Source organism: Centroberyx affinis, unplaced genomic scaffold, assembly GCF_046629955.1.
Source record: "Centroberyx affinis isolate AG114_WGS23_722 - 3 ecotype Tasmania unplaced genomic scaffold, CSIRO-AGI_Caff_v1 ptg000396l_1, whole genome shotgun sequence".
Taxonomy (NCBI): domain Eukaryota; kingdom Metazoa; phylum Chordata; class Actinopteri; order Beryciformes; family Berycidae; genus Centroberyx; species Centroberyx affinis.
The window spans coordinates 201,415-223,789 of record NW_027279064.1 but is presented as its reverse complement, the minus strand read 5'-3'; the positions used below and the strand labels follow the sequence as shown (position 1 = coordinate 223,789).

General features: G+C 44.0%; 1 protein-coding gene and 1 long non-coding RNA gene across 2 annotated transcripts; both read right to left on the bottom strand.

Moving 5' to 3' along the window:
* Positions 1 to 2,915: 2,915 nt before the first annotated feature.
* Positions 2,916 to 5,635, bottom strand: LOC139641696 (uncharacterized). Its single transcript, XR_011694985.1, has 3 exons — positions 5,515 to 5,635; positions 3,274 to 3,337; positions 2,916 to 3,129 (listed from the first exon to the last, which is right to left on the bottom strand). It is a non-coding gene; the product is annotated as an uncharacterized lncRNA (long non-coding RNA).
* A 1,205-nt stretch (positions 5,636 to 6,840) lies between these two features.
* Positions 6,841 to 8,418, bottom strand: LOC139641701 (potassium voltage-gated channel subfamily A member 3). Its single transcript, XM_071516247.1, has one exon. It carries the CDS (start codon positions 8,416 to 8,418, stop codon positions 6,841 to 6,843), a length of 1,578 nt encoding a protein of 525 aa, XP_071372348.1.
* Between the last annotated feature and the right edge of the window lie 13,957 nt (positions 8,419 to 22,375).

Genomic DNA, 22,375 nt, shown 5'->3' with positions numbered 1-22,375 from the left:
TCACAGGGGTGAAAAGTCACCAGGAGAAAGTGTCCTTCTAAGTGGCATGTGTGAAGCTGACAGGTCCAAATGTTTAAATCTGTGAATGGTTGTGTTTATATCTATATTCCTGTGAATATCTGTATTCACGTCTGTGTATGTGTGTGTGTGTGTGTGTGCGTGTTAATGTGTGTGCATACAGTATGTTTTGTCTCATTACTGTACATTGCAGCCCTCTATAAAGCTGTCTTGGATTTGGTTTTGGGCTTCAGTAGCAGCTTGTGCACAGCAGGCAAAAAAAAGCCTGTAATGCCATTACCTATTTGACCTAAAATTCTAAAAAAAAAAAAAGACCTTTTAGAATATGCTCACTCATGATTTATAAAACTTTGATTTGATTAAAAACCTTTTTTACCCAGAGATGGTGGAGTGTCTTTTTGGCTGCCAGAGGTGATGCCCAATTACTGACATTTTTCTGCTGATGTTCAATTAAATATTAGTTGTTGATGGCATTTAACCATATAAAACCTCCAAGTTATTTCACCGTGTGTGCATGCGATCTGATCTTGGCATATGAATCGGTTGTGTTGGCATTGTCTTAACTCCACTTAGACCTGCTGTCCAAAGGGAGTCCCTGCCTGGTGAGACTCAATCTGCCTTTGGGGCAACACACTGATGCTCTGCCAGACACACACACACACACACACGCGTCTCTGAAGCACTACAATGTAGGCTGTATTTACTCTATACTGTGGCAGTCAAAGGACTGTATTGCTATACACCGATTCTGTCATCTTTCCCAGAAACCCTCCCTTGTTGCTATGGAGATTTCTTGCCAGAGCGTCATGGCTGGTGGTGCACTTTGATGACATCACAGATATTTTAGCTATTTCAAAAACATACCTTTCACTAACACATTGCAGAAATAACGAGAGAGGGGGAGAAAGAGCGAGAGAGAAAGAGAGGGAGATTTGTTAATTACTGTACTGATAAGCATTATGTGTTCCAGCACTATCACATTCCATGGAAAGGTAGTTTGGACTGGACTTCTGGCCACACGTTAGGCCGGGGAGGTGGCAGAGTTATTAGCAGGCTGGTGGGCTCACTGTGGCTATAAAGCACACTCGCTCATATACAGCATGACAGTGTGATGGCAGTAAACCTCTGTTAGAATGCTAATATTTACCTCCTTGGCCGAGAGATGAGATGAAGTTTTCCACTGGACACAGACACAATTCAGGACTCTGTTAGGCCCAGCCACAGAAATAAGATAATGTCCTCATACTATGGTTAATTCTACAAATTACCATCTCTATTTCCTGCATAAGTACCTGGTACTATTGATATTTCATTGCTTAGATCTGTCAGACAGAATTTTAAAATGATAGGCATTTTATCATTTACCTCTAATTTCATCGACCGGGACAAATAGAAATTTGAGCATTTGGGTGGCACTTAATAGAGCTATTATGCAACTTTTTGGCTGGCATTTTGAAGATTATCTCATAAAGGACTGTGCTGGTCACCCTGCTAAAAGAGATAGCCCTGTTCTATCTGTTTAGCAGAGGTACAATAAAGACACTTCTGTTCTATGACTGGAAGTGTTTCCCTGTGCTCTTGCTAAATGGCTGCCAGCCAGCCACTATTGTTCATAACTAAAAGACTGTCACTGTGTGAGGCTCTGCACGGGAAACACTAATTGAACTCTGCTGTAGTATCTTCACTGTGTCAACAGCTGCACTGTTCTGGAGGCTAATGCTCCGGTTAATTTAAAACTAAAGCCAGCCAACATGGAATGGTATGACCATTAAAAATATATTGTTAGCGTCACGGTTTTTCACGATGCGTAGAATCACAGCACTGATGTTGTAGCAGTAATCACCTGCTTTGAATCCCTAAGTCTCTGCTGTTCTTGCTTTTCTCTGGCCTCATTTCTCCTTTCTCCTGTTAAATCAGGTGACAATAATGAAATCAAAATTGGAATAGAGTGCTTAAAAATGACATCATACTGGAGTGGAGGAGTCGCAAACATGCACACAGAAGGGCTTATGTGTTGATGTGTTTCAGCCTTTACTAGTCATAACACAGTTCAAATATACTATATACACAGTATAGGTGATACGGTACCTTGATGTTCTCCCAGAGTGAGAAAAAAAAAAAAAAGACAGCACACCTCGTAATCTGTTTATATGGGTCGTGTTTAAGACAGCACAGCGCAATAACACATGACAAATACTGGCATACCTTCCCCTGACACATTCTGCACCATCCCAAAAAACCACCTGTGCGCTATGGGACAAAAGACAACCCTCCACAAGTGTGTGTGTGTGTGTGTGTGTGTGTGTGTATGTGTGTGTGTGCCTGCGTGTTTGTGCAAGCGTGCCTGTGTATTCCTGCATGTGTGGGTCAGGGGAATAGCAGCAAAGAGCACACGTGAGTGTGTGTTTCACATATTAGCGATACAGAGCACACAGAGCTAACAAAGGCATATGGCTAACAGTCTTTGATTTGTATCACAATTTCATATTAGCAATTCACTGTTGGCCTCAGTTTTTGCCGCTTCTGACTTGAAGCAAAAGCTGTGTTTGTCAGTTATTGTCTGTATTGAATGTCACTTCCCAGAAACAGGAACACAGAATGTAGAAGTCCTTGTGAATTTCAGGAACAAAGTTGCTTGGCGAAACTGCTTGTTGTTTCCCGAATCTTTCCTTTTGAATTTTCCAGCAGAAAGCAGCGTGGAGAATTGCCAGAATCCACACATGTCACTGCCTGAATCACATTCTTTTGATTATGTGATGGTTCCAGTAACAGTTGGTGAGGTGTTAGCTCCAGAACAGAGACGGCTATAAAACTGCAGCTGGATAAAGCTGTGTGTGGAATATATTATACCCCTAGCTTTCTCATTCTTGTGGTTGTGATTTGATGTATTTCGGGTTTGTTGAGTGGCGGCCCACTGGAGGGGAGAACTGCTTGGTTGCCCTGGACAAGGCACCACTTATGTTCTGACAAGTCCTGGGTTTGAGGGCACACAGCCGGGCGGGAAGTGTGGGGGTTGGAGAGGAGGGCAGGGGGGAAGAATTGATCCATGAGCGTCCTCTCTCAATTCTCAACTTTGGCCTGTTTGAAAGGAAGACCAGGGTCACTGCGCCCCTACAGGAAGAACAGTGTCACTGCAGGTTAATATGTGACCTATGCATTACAGAAAAGACTATCAGCAATTATCAGTGAATGGTAGTTGCAGTTACATTCAAAACATACCATATTGACTCTCCTCATTAAATATAATCTACTTACCTAAATGGGAGGCAGTGTAATTGTCTGTCATCAGGGGCTCCAGGTCTGAGCTAACAGCATACACCTGAAAGAGAAAAAGAAGGAGGGGGGGAAACAGAAAGATTGTTAGAGGCCATAAAGTGTAGCCAGTCCCGTCACACATCTCAATAGTCTTAGTAACAATGTGAGGCTGCTCCTCTTCTCCCTGCTGTCTCATTAGCACTCATGCATACACCAAACTGTAAACACTGTCAACTCAGGAGAGGAGAGGAGAGAAGAGGAGAGGAGAGGAGAGGGGAGGGGAGGAGAGGAGAGGAGAGGAGAGGTATCCTGGTGATTAGAAGGTCAAAGTTTCCACGCAACTGTATCCATCAACAGCCACATGTCCTGTGGAATTGTCCTGAAGCAAGGCACTGAACCTCCTATCTGCTCATTGTCGCTCTGGATAAGAGCGTCAGCTAAATGTCAAAATGTAAATCTAGTGAGAGGAGAGGGGAGATACAGAGAGGTAAGGAAAGGAGATTAAGCAAAAGAAACAAACTTAAAGCTCAAGTGAGCTAAGTGGAGAGGCGTATTAGCACAGATGAGGAGAGTAAGAATTTCAAAGATGAGTACACACTGTACTGTATTATATCTGTGTTTTTGTCTCTTGGCCAGGCCGTCCTGCCCATGAGAATAGCTTCCAGACGGGCCAATCTTGTTAGATGATAAAGAGGTAGCTCTCATCTCCTCCATAATATATCTCGCTTCCTGATCAATTGACCAATTATCCTCTTAGAAGGTTTTGTGTGACCTGAAAAATGAGCCGGCCACTTAACTGATGACTGATATGGGGGTTTAAGGTCAAGGTCAGGGGTCAAAGTGGAAAGGAATAATCAATGAGGAGGTCATTCTGTGGGACCTCCCAGTTTGGCCTTTGGGGTCAGCCAGCTAATGAGAATGCCCAAATGATGCAGACTCAACCATAGTTGTCACGCATACGCACACACCCACGCACACACACACACACCCCCCATTGTGATGGGGATAGAAGGGAACGTGAGCAGATTCAAAACATAGTTGCTTGATAGATTCCCCATCCAGCTTTTTTCTCTCCTTCTCTCCTGTTCCTCTGTCTCTGTTAGAGTAATCACAGTCAGGAAAGACACTGAACATAAATCTAGGCATAAATCTACAGGGATGGCTGAGCAGCTGCTGTTTCAAAGGCAAGAATAGACAGTATAACATGACTGCAAAAAAACAAGGCAGCAGCCAAGACTGTAGCCAAGGGATTTTTCAATGGATTCTACAACCCAATTCTATCAAGGTAGAAAGGTGTTGAGTTTGGTATTCATTCCCATCATGGCACTAATGTGCCATGGGAGATTGAGTCCAAAATATACAGTATATATATATATATATATATATATATATATATATATATATATATATATATATATATATATATATATATATATATTCAAATATTTAAACTAGTTGCTAGAAAACGGAAGCTATTCATTCAACGATAGCAATGTCAACCAAGCAGCTCTCTTTGCTCTTCAGGTTTGGTATCTTGTGGTTCGTTTGCCTGTGTGTCTCTGTGATAGTGGGCCAATGGCAGAAGAAGACAGAGGTCGCCCACCATGTACCGGTTTAGCCACCTGTTCTGTCAGTAGGAGCGGGACGCCACCAGGGGGCAACGCCGAGCCAGAAAGGCTGGCTGGATGGTCACTGTTGCTGCCCAGAATCACTTGAGAGACAAAGTCAGCTGAAGGTGAAAGACAAGCAGGGCACACTGCAGGAGCATACCATATACACACACACACACACACACACACACACTGCCTCATGGGCTCAGTGGGATGTCATTGTGAGTCTGTGGATAAACTCACGTGCATGACAAACGCTCAAAAACTCACAAACATCTCAATTAGGGAGGACTCCCTGCTACAGGAAAATCAATACGGAAGAATGGCATAATGGCATGGCAGTAACTTTAAAAAGAACGGCCCGAAGTATAACGTCATGCACCTAATGTGACCTGCACCTGAGTGTGGAGCTCATGTGACTGAAATGAAGTCATTCTCTTGAGAGGTGGTCATTCTCTGGTTTAGGAAGCAAATCAGCAATATTGAGGCTGACTTAATTGACAAGGCAATAAAAACGTTACATGAATCTACAATCTACAAACACTGGTTTTATGACTAAAGGCAAAGGGATAATTCAAAAGGAGCCAGGGGCATGACTGCTCCTGTCAACATAAACGTGCTCCAAACTTACCAGTTCTATCGGTGGGAGAACAGCAGCCTCTGCTGGGCGCTCAGGGCGGCGCACCCAGGACAGCCGGGCACATTGTACTCCCAGTCCATTCATAATTCCTCACGCGCTGCCTCCTTCCGCTCCTCGGGTTTTACATGGCACCTCTCTGCTCAGGTTGTTTGTTTCAGGGGCAGTTCATGTTGGTATTTTGCAAACAGACCTCCTTCCTCACAATTTGTTTTCATGTCAATGTCAAAATCTGAAAAACTGGCTCAGTAGGCTTACTGGTGGTGGCACTGGGTATGCTCGGTCTTGCATTTTACGCACGCACAGCGTGATGAAAAAAGCAGTCTTATTAGAGACTGAAGACGAGCATTTTAGATGAGAATCTTCAATGTAGCTTCCAAGCCATCTGGAAGGTTACTGTGGAAACAGGGATGCCATGGCAACGGTGACTGGGGTTACCGAGGAAACGACCGTCGCCATGGAGACTGCATCACAGCGGGCGATATTTGAGACATCCAAAGAGAAGCACGCTCCATCTTTGATCGCTGTATGTGTGCGTGAAAGACAAAATATGTGTGTTTCGCCTCTCTCACGTGCGAGTCTTGCACCGATAATGAGACCCTGGCAATCGGCTGTCTCCTTTGTTTTCATGGTGCCATTTACGCACTAAATACGCCTACTAGGATAGTTCATATCAAGGAATTATAGGGGATTATTTCTTTAAAGACTGTAGCATTTTGACTAGACTTTAACGCACAATAAAGGCAAAGCACAGAACGGTCAAATTGAGATAATATATGCTGAACTGTGTTTTTCAGACGTTAGTACATGTGTTTAAACGCACACACAGATTTAAATGAATCGGAATATCATACATAGGCTATGATTGACGAATCACGACTCATAACGCATGTTAATACAATGTGAGTGTCCTTCGAGTAGCATTGCATCATCTTTCACAGTTAAAAAGCTTCTATTTATACCTGTTGTGATAATGTAATGGCTATTGCACAATGTACAACAGGTCAATTCCCCCGGAATAGCAGAAAAAAGTCACCCAGAGAAGAATAGGCCTATAACTTTATAGGAGAGCTCTCTCTCTCCAAGCACGAATGGAGCCGTACAGAATTATGAATTCAGATCATTGAAATTATAAATTCTGATTCTTTGAATGGAGCAAAAGGCAGCGTCTCTGAACAGACAGGGTTAGCTCTCTCTTTCTTTCGTCCTTTCTTTTTCTGATCTACCGCTGCTTCCACACACTGGTGCGTAACGAACAGAACCAGCTGTGTGTTAACACATCACACCCCTCCCGTGTTCAGGGCCACAACTCTAAACAGGCTACACGTCGGTGAAAATCTTTTTGTTTATGTTCACACAGTTCTGCGAGTTGTTTTGCGTGGTAGTGGGGAAGTTGGGCTGCTGTTTGAAGGCGCTGTTGATTCCGTGCTCCTCTATCACCATATACTCGCTCTTGCTGAGTGAGGAAGAGGAGCGCGTCTTCCTCAGCTCCTCGGTGTCTGCTAGAGGCTGACAACTGCCCACGTGTAGGTACTGTGCCTGCTCCTCGCCCTCCGTCTCTCTGTGGTAGAAGTAGTTGAAGTTGGAGACGATGACAGGTACAGGCAGCGCGATGGTCAGCACGCCGGCGATGGCGCACAGAGACCCCACAATCTTTCCCCCGATTGTCACTGGGTGCATGTCCCCATAACCCACGGTGGTCATGGTGACAACAGCCCACCAGAACGCGTCAGGTATGCTGTTGAAACCCGAGTCTGGGTCATCTGCTTCAGCAAAGTAGACGGCACTGGAGAAGAGGATGACTCCGATGAAGAGGAAGAAGATGAGGAGGCCCAGCTCACGCATACTGGCTTTCAGAGTCTGTCCCAGGATCTGGAGCCCCTTGGAGTGACGTGAGAGTTTGAAGATGCGGAATACTCGAACGAGTCTGATTACGCGCAGGATGGCCAATGACATGGCCTGCTGACCATTGCCTTGTCTCTCTGCCAGTTCTGTGCCCAGGGTGATGAAATATGGAATGATGGCTACAATGTCAATGATGTTCATAATGTTTTTAGAGAACGTGGCCTTGCTCGGACATGCAAAGAAGCGCACTAGCAGCTCGAAGGAGAACCAGATTATGCACAACGTCTCCACCACGAAGAACGGGTCTGAGAAAGGGCTGGTGAGATACGGGAGTGTGCCGTTAATCACGGGCGCAACGGTGATCGGATCCTTGTTCTCGTCCCTGAACTCTGGCAATGTCTCTAAGCAGAAGATGACAATGGAGATGAGAATGACGAGGACAGACACTATCGCGATGCCCCGGGCGGGACCCGAGCTCTCTGGGTATTCAAAGAGCAGCCACACCTGTCTTTGAAACTCATTCTCTGGCAGGGGCCGCTCCTCCTCCTTTATGAAGCCCTCATCTTCCCTGAACTTCTCCATAGCCTCCTCTCCCAGCTCGTAAAACCGGATCTCCTCGGAGAAAATGTCAATGGGCACGTTTACAGGTCTTCTGATGCGCCCGCCAGACTGGTAGTAATAGAGAATGGCATCAAAACTTGGTCGATTCCGATCGAAAAAGTACTCGTTCCTGAGAGGATCAAAGTACCTCATCCTCTTCTTGGGGTCCCCCAGCAGGGTCTCTGGGAACTGGGAGAGGGTCTTGAGCTGGGTCTCGAAGCGTAAGCCTGAGATGTTGATGACCACCCTCTCGCAGCACTCGTGGTCCGGTTCATAGCGGTCCAGAGAGTGGTGGCCCGGGAGAGCCGCCGACTCCTCCAGCATGTTGTCACACGCCACCACCGTCATCACGTCGGCTTCTGTCTCGGTGTATCCGTGGTTCACCAGGGTGTCGCCCCGGGTTTTGGTTGCGCTCGGCGGGGGGGATTGCAGGAGGCTGAGGTGGTCGTCCATGCGCGCCCGTCGGGATGGAGACGCATACAGGGGCGGCCGCCGCGCCCCCTCCGCGAACCCCGGTCAACCACAGCCGCCGCCACAGCCTCTTCTCCTCCACCGCCTCTCTCTCTCTGTCTCACTCCCTTCCTGTGCTTCACTTTCACTCTCTAATGTTAGTGTTCCCGCCCACGGGGAAAGATCTGGGTTTATAAACAGGCGCTCCACCCGCCCACGGCGCGCCGGCGCTGGGTACCTTTTCGTCTCCTCCGCCAATGGCAGAGCGCACCGACATAAACAAGAAGCAACAGACGGGCGTCATTCAACACCATCGTTTGGGCGTGCCCGCCTCTTTCACACACACACACACACACACACACACACACACACACACACACACACACACACACACACACACACACACACACACACAGGCGAGTCCAAATAGTCTCCCTCTTTTAACAAGGTCACTGCCCACTGATAGGGTGTTTGGAAATAGGCTAATCATAAAAGATATATTTAAATAGGCTATGTTAAAGCCACAAAGGATTTCACACCACACTCTGAGAGACACACCAGCTTTACGCGTTAGCTTTTGTTCTCCCACAGGCATGAAACGCATGTATAGGTGTGCCATGGTCAAAGAGAAAAGCATTTGGGAAAGACATAAATCATTCTCTGTTGACATTCGTTTTTTAATTAGTCTATAAAGAAAGATGTGATGCTCCTAATGATTTGCCATCCTCTCTGAAATCCGAAGCCTAATTGATGCCTGCGCCTCAGGGAAACGTGGTGAGGCTACGCGTGAAGTGAAGAGGAGCGGACAGTGGAGGGCGGGGATGGGAAAGACAGAGGAGAGATGAACAGGTCGAGTGCGCTGTTGAAACATCTAACCCTCAGGAAAAATAACTTTTTAGGACACACAAATATCACAGAAAATCTATAAACTATACAGTATCCTATCTGAATATTTTAGAAAAAGATCTTGATGTCATAGGAAAAAAAAAACATACCGAAAAGAATCATAATGTCACTATAAATTCACTACTGAGTAACACTGACACACTGTAAGTCCCTCTATTATATTAAATGACTAATATGATGACTTTTAGGGAAGCGCACAGCATCGGTTGTCCGTGTGACAGATTTGATCTCATATAATCACACAGGTATCCAGAGAGAGGCACACACACAGAGAGAGAGCGAGAGAGAGAGAGAGAGGGAGAGAGAGAGAGAGAGAGAGAGGAATAATCCCTGCCTTTCCTACCTGAAACGTGTTTACAACTGTTGTGTTGAATATCAAATGTTGATTCGCCCCTAAAATAAAAATAAAAAACCTCATGTATCATGTAGGTGCTGACACGGGTACTCGCCATACCTTAGCCCAAGCGAGTCCAACTTTGGTTTTGTTATTTGTATCATTATAATAAGATGAGACAAAAATAGAAACACACACACACACACACACACACACACACACACACACACACACACACACAGGGGAGCGCAGGACCAATGATCCCTCTAAACTGCCTGTGTGCGTCTGTGCAAGATAGTTTGGTGATCTATCAAATACTTTAATTTATCTCATTGATCAAATTATATCTTCTTAGTCATAAGTCGTGGCTCCACTTGGCTCCAGAAATGACTCCGTATAGGCGGGTTTGGTCTGGAGGTTTTTTTTGGCAAATGATAATAGATTTGTAATTATCTTCGAGTTTACTGAACTGACGCCCCTGGGCATTACAAGGGGCGGGGAGTCCTGCGGCTGCTGTCCGAGGTGCTGAAACGAAAAGCTCCTGAAAGGGACCTGCAGATAGCGGATTGGAGCTTTAGTTACACAAACATTTCTCGGAGGCAGAGCTGCTCGTAAGGCAGACATAATCACATTGGCTGAGTCAAACCTCAATGGGCGGGGCCAAAGAACCACACTTCCTAGACTGAAGCCCGGTGAAAAGGGCAAGGGGTAAGAAAGGAGAAAGCTAATAGCCAAGCTCTTGCAACTAAATGAAAAATGCAATCTAGCCACAAATTAGCCACACTAGCCTTTTGCTATCTGTTGGCCAACCAAGACCTTGAATGCTATACAAACAGAAATCACTGCCATTTATATTTTTTACATATTTTGTCCAGAGATCTTCCTTAGCCACTTAGGTCTGACAGCTAACTTGCTCTGAAAAACTCTGGTTCTTTGGCTCCACCCACTGAGGTTTAACCTAACCAATTTCTGCCTCCAGAATAGCTTTGTTGAAACGTTTGTATAACAACATTTGTTATACAAATGGGTTACACAAATGGGTTACACGTTTGTATATCCCATTTGCCAACTTAAGTTTTAGCCTATACTCATTTAACTTGGTTGAAACAGCAGTTGTAGTTGTAAATATCATCCAGGAACAACTTGTCCCTAGCTGCTAAATCAAGGCTTCACAATCTGTCCATTATTTAAAGCGACAACATTTGCTCATCAAACAAAAGGCATTTTTCTCCAAGGCTCCTGAAAGAAACTGTTCCACTTGATTGGTATAATGTGATCGTGTTTCTCCTCAGACATGCACACAGCGGTTTCACGTACCGTAGAGACAGGCTAAAACTAAAGGAGCCCCTCAGCTGTAAAATATTGATAATTGTCAGTTTCTGGCCTTCTGCGCCTTTCTTCTGAGATGTGTCAGGTCTCATATTGCTATCCAAAACCCATGGCATTTACAAGTTGTCAGCATCAGAGTTGGTGGACAGGGTTGACGACTGTTATTTGTTTCAAGTTTTTTCTACGTCAGCTGGAGGTACAGCAATCTATTCAACCAAGGACATCTGGCAGGAAAGTGTACTGAAAACTAAGCTCTGTGTGAATGTGAGTGTGTGTGTGTGTGTTACACTTCTATTGTTATGGTGACCAAATGTTTTCACAAGATGGGGACAATCCTCCAAAGTGAGGACATTTTGCATGTCCTCACTTCTACAAAGGGTTAGTTTAAGGTTAGGGATAGTCAATGGAATGTCTAAGTATAATAATGTAATACAAACGTGAGTGTGTGTGTGTGTGTGTGTGCGTGTGTGTGTGTGTGTGTGTGTGTGTGTAATATGAGAGCTTAGCATGAAAGTGAGAGAGAGTGAAAGCATGAAAGTTGGCCAGTTACTAAGCAGAATCTGTGCAACAAAGCAAAAACCAAAATACCAAGTCGATGAGCATAACTATTATATAAACCTTTTCAACAGCTCTCTTTCAGTCTGCTCCTGTGACGTCTGTGAGAGATAGAGTCGGCCTTGTGAATGTTCACACACTTTGTATTCTACCATCATACCCACCTTCACCTCACACACATGCACACAAACACACACACACACACACACACACACACACACACACACACACATGCATACATGTCTATCAACAGGTGGAAGGAACAGAACAGCAAAGGAAGGAAGGGAGGAAAGGAGGAAAGTAACCTTGGGCTAATTGTGAGGGATGGCTGTGTTTGCTGCTAGTGAACTGCTGCTTCCTCTAGATTAAATTAAATGTGCATTGGATGACTGGACTAATCTGAGAAGTCTCCCATCACACACAGCCCCACCCACACACACACACACACACACACACACACACACACACACACACACACACACACGTGCAAACACACTATGCTTAAATTCTAAACATTCAAAATGATTCTGAAAAAAACCCAAACTCCTACATTTTCAACACATACAGTACGCAAAAGAAAAGTGATCAGTGAGAACTGTGTGTGTGACATGTTTCAGAGCTGAGCTCGTTTTCCTATTGAGGCCACATTGAAGCTGCCTTGTATTAAAAAGGCCAGTCAGTCCACGGGGAAAGAGCTCAGGGACAGCCAAAGGGCCTTTTAATGTGGTTTCCACTCTCCCCGCTAAATATAGGCCCAACCCAACTCCCTTATTAACCTAAGAAATTAGGCTACCTTGCACATTGCACTTGAATGCCTTAAATTGGAATGTGGCTTGGCTGAAAGGCATCGAAACAAGCCCAAAGAGCGTGTTCTGGGGGGGAAGTGGGTCATTCTGCAGGAAGCACAGCTCAGCTGGTTGAGGTCATGGACATCTGGTTGCACTTGAGAAAATAGGCTGGTTTGGATCTTCTGCGAGGGATGCTCAGCAGCCTCCAGTCACACGTTTTCCTGGCTTGAGCAGAAATTACTGTCTTTAAAGAGGGAAAAAGGGGTGGGGGTCACATATCTGGCAAACTGTCTTTTCATGCTGTCCCAGTCTGTAACAGTCAGCCTTTGTAGTGTTGTAGTGTGACCATAAGCTCCTACCTCACAAGTAAACGTGCGCTAGTTCCTCTCTGTTTGATTTCAGGCCATCTCCTCATGAAACACCAACCTTTGACTAATCATTACCCCCCTCACTACTGTTGGCAGCTATGCCACAGCTGCTGTAATGGAACAATTCTTTTGCATTGAATGTAGTCTGGTCTTCACTATATGTGAGGCATTGTTACATTTTGTCCTGCACCTTGTGTGTCAATCCCATACTGTATAGCTGTTTTGTAAAAATTAACCAAGTCAGATTCCTTGTGCGCCAGCTGTACTCGCTGAATAAAAGCGACACTCATTTGGATTCTGCTCATGCTGGGTAAAATCACTGACATGTCATTATGGGTGTTCACAAGTTTTTGCATTATAGATGCAAAGACGAGGCCACTCACAGGAGGGACAAAGGATCAAATGGTTAGATAGAGAATGACGCCCCTGGGCATGTGTGAACAAATACATCTAAAAGATGGGCTTTAATGTATGAAAGGCACAGTCTATCAGGCTGTCATGGGTGGTGAGATATCCTGTCAGTGTGGCTCTGGATATAAATGTAGTTTGATCACATCTCCCCTGAGCTGTAGAGAAGGTTTAAGTGCTTCTCTGGTTACACATTCCCCTGGAGAGGCTGTAGGGGATGACGGGGGGACTAATATCAGAGAAAGAGAGAGAGAGAGAAACAGATAGACAGAGAGACAGACAGACAGACAGATATTTTATTCACAAGGGGAAGGCAGTGTGAGTCTAATTTATATGGTGACTGAGTCACGCCATTGAGCCTTCTCTAGGATTTGCAAAGAAAACTCTAAATGTGTTTGGTAACCTTTTTCATTTTTCTGTTGCCTCTCCAATAATTACTATTTCTCTCAATGAAAAAGTTAATTTAGGAAAAAAAGTGATTTGTTCACCATTATTGTTAGTCAATGCCTTGTGCTATTCTGAGATACAATGACAACAATGACTCTTTCTCATTGCCCCCCCCCCCCCTCTCTCTCTGTCTGTCTGTCTGTCTCTCTCTCTCTCGCTCTCTCTCTCTCTCTCTCTCTCTCTCTGGCTCTCTCTCTCTCTGACAGCTCATTAATTCCCCCAGTAATCTATATGATTAATCAGATCCAGATTCTAATCACTCCACTTTTACGAGCAACTTCTTCCTGTTACTCAGCCAATGACATGCCCTCACCCCCAACCCCCCCCCCCCCCGACCCCACACTCTCTTCCCACACACACACATACACATTTCCAGTAAAATCACACAGGGGAGCTGAAATCTGGATATCCACAAATGAAGAGGAGGCCCATATGGACAAAGCACCTGTGTGTGTGTGTGTGTGTGTGTGTGTGTGTGTGTGTGTGTGTGTGTGTGTGTGTGTGTGTGTGTGTGAACAAATTAATCAACCGCTCATATTACCATAACTATGGATATTATGGCCGGAGTGCAGCTGCACATGACAGAGGCAGAGAGGAGGTAGAAAGGAGGAGAGGAGGAGAAGAGGGGAGGCAGGGAGGGAGGGAGGGAGGGAGGACATGGCCATCTGTAGAACAAAGCCTGGCTGGCCAGGAGCCGCATCAGGCCCTGCTGTAACCCGGCAACGGAGTGAGGGATGGAGGAGAAAGGGAGAGAGGAGAGGAAGAAACACGGCTGAAGCTCGGCTGGCCATGGCACTTTGTTATTGTGTGAGCCTAATGACCATCTCTGCATACTGGGTGGAGAGAAACAGATAAACAAACAGTGGATGCACAGGCAAAAAAACATGTGGACCAACACTGGTAGCCAAACAAACAACACACACACCACTACACACACACACACACACACACACACACACATACACACATACACACATACACACGTGTTGTCAAATGTACGTATCCACATGCTGGCACACAAACATGCAAACAGACATGAACATCCTTTGCTCTGCATTAGTTCTCCACCATCTTGAAGACGACAGGCAGCTGCTTTTCAGGGTGTATTTCATCCAGTAAGGGGTTCTGGAGAGCTCCAGCAGCATGACTGGAGTGTCATAAATATGAAGATGTAGTAGCAGGCGATATGTATGCATAATGGATACGGTCCCTCTCTCCCTTGAGTTCTACCGGAGCATGTCAGCTGGAGCAGGCAGAGCGAGAGAGAGGGGCTTCCCTGCCTCACACCCCCCCCACCAGCTCCATTTATTCATAGAACGAGGGCAAAAATGAAAAAAAATACCAGCTCCAGTGTATTACTTTCACATTCACAGGAGAAAATACTGCAAGGCTGAAGTTGATTGAACTGAGGACTCTTAACGTGCGATCCATATTGAAGCTCTGGAGACCACGCAGAACTTTGATGAATTATAAAGCCTTGTAATTATCTGTTTGAGTGTTTGTCTCTGTGTTCTGCCCTACTTAGAAACCAAATCTTTCTCAGACTAGTGAATCAGAGAAAGAGAAGAGGTATGACCAAGAGAACAGCTGCTCAACAACTGCGTTACATGGCAGTTAGTTCATATCAATCCATAAAACATTAGGAAGAGTCCCTGTCTTCTTCCATGGTGTCAGATCTGGTGGTAAAGAACCAGAGAAGCTGTGTTTCTAGACAGCCAAACAGCCAAAGCACGAGAGCCCCATCACATCACCTCCCCTCTTCACCCCCCCCCCATCCCCACTTTCCCTCATCCTCTGCCTGTTTACATTGCTCACACTTTCATTTCTCACCTCATCTTCTCCCCCTCCCTGTCTCTCACCCCCGCTCTGTCTCTTTCCACACCTCCCCATCTCTTTTTCATCTGCCCCTACTTCAACGTTTCTGTCCTCACCTTTGAGGTGAAATCCTTCCACTTCTTGTTCTCTCCCTTCAGCTGTACGTGTGTTTTTGCATGTTTGCATCGGTACAGCATATACCTGCGGGCAGAGATGGGCAGTATTTCCCTTGAATATTAAAAATTGTAGTAAATTATGATTTTGAGACTATTCTGGAGAAAGTAAAATATAATTTCTGCCAAGATATAAATACTTTTCAGCATACGTATATCGTACTTTTGAAGAAGAAAAAAGGTATTTCCAAACTTATTACTCCCATCTCAGTGTTGTGCTACATCAACTGATGAGATGGTTAAAAGCATTAAATTAACCAGGTCTGGTCATGGCTGGAGGGACACATGCAACACACCCAGTCATTTAGTTATTTAGCTGCTGAATAAACCTTGTGCTCCATTTCCTGAGGTTCATTTCTCCAGGTTCCTCATGCTTATGATTTAAGAGTTAGATTATATTATGAATTTAGGAGACTTTAGAGGCAGACTGCATAAAATGGCTTATCAGGTGCGTTTGAGCCAGTTCAATCCCGTAGCTTCACTTGAGAAAGATTGTGACCATGGTTTGGGAGAATAAAAAATGGTAACACAAGCAGATCCAACTAAATACAGGGAATTTATATGGGCAGTTTATTTATTTATTTTGATACATTTGTTGAGGAATATTTGCAATTTTTGGGATTGAACATATTTGTGGCCATCTGTGTTGACAGTTCATCCCTATTTTATGTTTCTTTCTCTGTCGCGGTCTGCTTCTGTGACTTTCCACCAAGACTCTGCTGAGGGAAGCTCTTGTGTCCCCAGTCGGTCCAGATGGTTGTTGATACAGACAGCGGCGAAATGTGGTCTACTGTCTCCTCAGAGACATACTGTCCTCTATATTACAGAATAAATATCCTCCATCTCTCAGCACATGAGAATGACATTTACCACATGAATCCAATTATGGTACAAGTAAATAAAATCTTATTTGAAAGGGTTTGTTTGTTGTTTGCTGTTTGTTTTGTTTTGACGATTAAATAGATGATTACATATTACAATGTCAAGAATATGTAAATATAAAATTTTTCCAAGAGTTAATGTTAAAGCTGCACGAGATGTTTATGTAAAATGCATAAAAATCTTTTATGACTCTAAAGCACAGATCAGGGCTGCAGCAGAGAAGAGCATCCCATCCCCACTAACTGAGACACCGCACATTCACCCAATTTGCCCAAATCAGCTTTAGGTGATGGCTATGATCATTGGCAGCAAATCTTTCAGCACACAGGACATAGCATAAGTGACGAATTGAAATAAATACAAGATTTTTTTCACCATCTCAACCCAAACCAGCCACTAAGAAGAATAAATTTACAGTAGGTCCACAGTTGACTGACCACATGATCTCTGGGTAACGAACTCCTTCAAACTTTCTAAAATTCAAATAGTTATCTCCCGCTGCCACTTGGGGCCGCCAAACTGCAACGTTGCCTAGTGCAGATTCAAATACAAGAATGATGATATGAGAGATGTAGTGAATATAGTCCTAGACAAGTAAAGACATACAAGTGAAAGCATTGCATATAAGTTTCTCTTTATTACTGCAACACTGCATGCAACAGTGAACTACTGCTGTACTGTTTCTCTTCCCACATAAGGAGCTGATATGGAAATTCTAGCTTTGTTTCTTCTCAGCAATCAGAGAAGAAGAATGCTCCACCAGTCGTTTAATAAACACAGAAAGTTTTTTGTTGCAATGTTCAGTTTCACTTTACTACATTGGGAAAAGAATAGCTTGCAGCAGCTGCCAAAAGCATGAATGGAGGATAGCTGCAGCTTAATGCATGATGGGGGACTTCAAGGATGGCTTCCACTGTAGGCCACCCATCAAGGTCATTTCCATATTTTTCTTCTGTGGCTTTTTCCTGCTGTGTATTTTACAGAAAGATGAAAAGGGAAAAGGAAGGTGTTTGGGCCCCAGGGTGTGTGTGTGCATGTGTGTGTGGGTGTGTGGGTCGGTACCATGGGAGGTCCATACCTTGTCAAAGCCTGCCCTCCAAGAGCTTGGACTCCGCAGAGGCTGAGGCAATTAGTCATTAAGCTGACACACACACACATGCAGACACACAAACACACACACACACACACACACACACGCAGACATATAAACACACACACACACACACACACACACACACACACACACACACACAGACATAAACATTTGTATTATAGTACTTGTGAGGACCATAAAGCCCATTGTGAGCCCATTAGAAAAGTGAGACCAGCAAAATCCTCACTTTGGAGGATTTTCCTCATCTTACTAACCTTGTACGGACATTTGGACCTTGTAAGTACAGAAATACAAGAACACACACACACACACACACAGAGGCTTGCACTCCTTGGTGGCCTCTCTGGCCTCCACGTGCGCTCTTTCAGGCTGCACATCTTTGGTAAGTGGGTCAGCCTGTCTTTGCCAACAGCAACTCCAAGAACATGCACTTTTCTCCTTCACTTTATCTTCTTTTGCTCCTTTCATCGCTCCCTCCCACCCTTAACCTCTTATCCCATCACACCACTTTCTATTATTCTCACTGTCTCCTATGTTTACTGTCCACATCAACTCCCAAATTATGAGAGTTTTTTTTTTTTTTTTTTTTTAGAACTCTCAGTCCTCTACATCACATGTATTCAACAAATGTGCAGCATGTGCATGTGTGTCTGTGTGTCAGCCATGTGTTAGAGGACATTCAAGTAATAAATGCAGTATTTTTTAATCCCCTTGAGTACAAGGTCACATATGCAACACTGTACTATCATGCAGATTCAGCAGTCTCCTTATGTCCATGAGTTTTCATTAACATATTACAACACACATGAAGAGTTGACTTTCTGTCCCCTAAGACCTGACTGTCATGTGATTGGCTAAGCAAGGGGTCTTCATTGGATTTAATTATCATGACTATGCAAATGAGGCTTTAAAGTAGTGGCAGTTCATGGCATTTGACTTTGCCTTCATCACCTCAAACTGACTGTTACAGAGCCAAAGCTGCATGTTGAGGGTTTAGAACAAGAAAGTTACACTGTGCACAAAGGCTGACAATTGAATTTGAATCTCTCCTCTTTCCTTGCACTTCTCTTCTCTAGCAGACTGCTGGTTGTTTTGCCCAGCTCCACACCCAGGCCTGATAACTACCTATCCTCCTAACTCAGTAGCCACATTTTTCATCGCTGTGTCATGTTTCTACACTCGTGCTGCGGTGTAATCGTATTTGCCATTTGAATCATTTTACAATTTTTGAACCTCTGCTCTCTGAATTTCGGAAACTGTTTCCGCAGTTTTTGCTGTGCCGCCTGTGAGGATTATCTCCGCTGGGCGTAGCTATAGCAAGCAGCATGGATTCCCTCCTGCTGCCAGGAGCATGCTGGGAGGAAACTTCCCAGTCTCCTGCTATACAAAAAAGAAGTTCACAAAATCCAGGATGGCAGCTCTGCCAGCTGTAAGTCCTGCCGCTCACTGTTTGACCCGGTAACAGCACTGGAGCAGTAGGTGTGTGCAGAGGTGCACACACCTACTGCTTCCCATTCATCTTGGACATACTACAAGATGCAAGTGCAAACACACAACTCCCAGGATCATTGTACACGTTCGCTCCAACAAGACCAAGAAGCAGCATCCAGAAGCCCTCTGGGCAGATTTGACACAGCTGGGTTCAGTGCAACAGGAAAGTCCAAGTATTAATTCTTATAGTTGTTACAATGCTTGGCTGGGGTTATTACAAATGTCCCTGACATCTCTGCCTTCACCACTGGCTGAAATGTACAGTATCAAGATCAACTTGGAATTCAATTTTGTTTATCTATTCTCCAGAACTATAAACAATTCAAAAGAGATGGACTACATCCTAACCTCCATCAAACATGGAATTTGTCATAACAACCGGATGCCAGGCACAAATGGCCGGCTGAGACAGTCCATGACTTCCCCATTTCCCATCCTCACCAACCAAGGCTATAAGGGGCATGGTGGCAGTATTACTGTAATTCTGATCCCTACGTTTTGCCACTTTTGATCACCTTAGTCACTTAATTAATGGCAAAGTTCCTTTTCTCTGTGTATTGATGCACAGACCCCCAAAGCTGTTTTTACTTTTTTTTTTAGAAATCCTGTGTCTGGTTGTGCCCTTGTATTGCAGAGTGTTAACAGTATTTTAATATAATTTTAATTTGAACTCAATTCAGCCTTGACTGACACAGTGTCTCACATTTAGTCCATCATGTGCCCCGTCAACATTGTTCCTGCTACGTTTCTGAAAGAGGTGCTTAATACAATTAGTCCTTATCTTTAACTCCCTGGCACTGGGCATTTTCCAGCCACTTGTTTAAAACATCTCTTTAACCACAGCAGTACAGGCCTGTCTTCAAACTTTCACTTTTATCAAAACGAGAAAGTTGTCTCCACTCAAATTATACCTTTGAAACATGTCAGTCTGGTACTAGAAAAATGCACAGCACAGAAACAGCCTTCATTAAGGTGACAAATAATATCTTAAGTCCCATATTAATCCTAGATCTTAGTATATTTAATTGATCACTTGAATTCCTTGGTTGGCAATGAGGACACTGCACTGGCTAGTGGATTTGGTTCAGCTCATTCTGGTCCCATCCTATTTTCTGTTTACATGCTACCTCTTGCCAACATTATGTGCAGACCCAATATCTCCTTCCCCCTGACATCCCGAAATTCAGATAGGCTAGCTAGTCTTAAAGAATGTATTGCCGACATGAGGTCAATGAAGACAAATTTCGGTCTGCATAATACCATACATTTGATTCAAAATGAACATAAAGTCAGCTGCTAGAGAATTCAGAGTCATCTTTGATACCAACCATATACCAGGTAGAGTTGTGGAGTCTCCAACTTCTAGCCATTCTTTTTTTTTTTTATCATTCAGCAATTTGGAGAAAGTCATTCATGCTTTTATTTCCTCTCGGCTAGACTCTCTTTATCCCTGCCTATATCAAAAGTCTTTTCAGCACCTTCAATTTGTACAGAATGCAGCAGCTATATGGGTTTTAACTGGTGCTAGAGAAGAAATCACATCTACCCAATTCGGGCATCACTTCATCACTGGTTGCCTGTTTTATGGTTTTGTTGGTATAACTTTACCCCCTCCCCCTCCTCTTACCCTAATTAGTTTCCACATCCCACCCCCACCCTTAGGGCTATGTCTTTGTTTTCACCGCTGTCCTCCTCTTCTTCTTCTTCTTGCGGAACCTTGTTTCCTTGTCTCTTTTTTGTGATGATTGTGAAGCAGAAAATTGCCAGATAAATACAATTATTATTAAATCTAGCATGAGCAGTGCAATAGCCTCATCAATTATTCCTCTTTTTGCTTGGTGCTGGGAACCCTGGTGAACAATAATAACACAATAACAACATCATATCAAAATCTATGATCTTTGAAACGAAAAGGAAAATAAATCTGAAAATCTGAAGTGAAAAGTCCAATCAACCTATCAGAAGGCAGTGTGTTTATGTGTGTCTTCCATCAGTGCCACTCTACTGCTGCAGATTACGTAAAATGCATGTGTGGATTTACTCACGAATACCATGAGCCACTCCAAATACCAGCTCTTCTCCTGAGCTGTCAATACACACACACGCACACACACACACACACACACACACACACACACACACACACACACACAGTCCTCCATCATTCTTTCTCTCCTCTTGTCCCTCACTTTCTCATTCATCAGACTCATCCCCTCTCCATCCTTCTTCATCCCCCATCACTACCCTCTCTCAAAGGTGTCGCCCTGATAAATTATTCAGTTTTGGCATTTAGAAATCTCTACTCTTGTGGACAGAGAACACACACCTTTTTATGCATGTGTCATATAAACCCAACCCTCAGCGTGTGTTACATCCTCTCCCAACTGTTCACATTTCATATGTTTTTTCCTAACATACCAATATGGGAATAAATGAGCAGTCACACTTAGACGTTGTGACAAACTGGTCTTTTTCCTAATTGAGTGTCATGTAAGTGGAATATACTTATCTCTTATTCAGTAGACAGCCTTTACAACTTCTAGTATAGGCATCTTCAGCTTCCCTGCTTGCCATGTAGCCTCTGTTGCTATTTTCCTGATAATGACTTTCAACTATGAATCATTGCCGTGTTAGTTTTGCAACAAATACACGCTTATCAACAGATTACCAACCTGTTTTCTCAAACATAAGCAGACATTTCTTTATTCCTTTAGTCACAAGTCTTTCTTTCTCGCGTTCCCTTTCATTTGGTACATTGTGTGCCTGTGATTGTGCGCTCGTTAATTAGAGGCACAAGCTTTCCGTTCCCTGTTGTGAGAGCGTGAGGACAATGTGATGAAAGAACTAACCCAATTTCTGAAAGCTTCCCATAAAAGGCTGCTGATTCTATGATTGTTTCACACACACACACACACACACACACACACACACACACACACATACTGTATACACCGGCACCGAGACACACACACATACACACATACTACACACATGCATGCACACACTTACATGTGCACTTATGGTTACTGTCATGTCTAGCTGCAGTTCAATGACCATGTAAGTATGAAAGGACATACTGTATTGCAGCTAAACCTTTCCTGATTTACACTATTAAGGCTTTGATCTACTTGGACCCCATTCTGTATTATGGGACTATGACAAAATGGTTCCAAATGTGTCTCATCCCAATGAGTTACCACTGGTTTTTATAGGTTCAGCACCTGAATCGTTGGAGAGCTGGGCACTCCTGTAAAGTAAACCTTCAAAACGGTCTAAGAACTATAATTAGCTAATGAGTCCAGCGTACCATTTTAGTGAGTGGCGTCATTCAGAGATTACAAAGTCAGTTT

What these genes read in the sequence shown, in the direction of transcription:
- LOC139641701 (XM_071516247.1), bottom strand. Translation starts at nt 8,418, where the DNA reads ATGGACGACCACCTCAGCCTCCTGCAATCCCCCCCGCCGAGCGCAACC.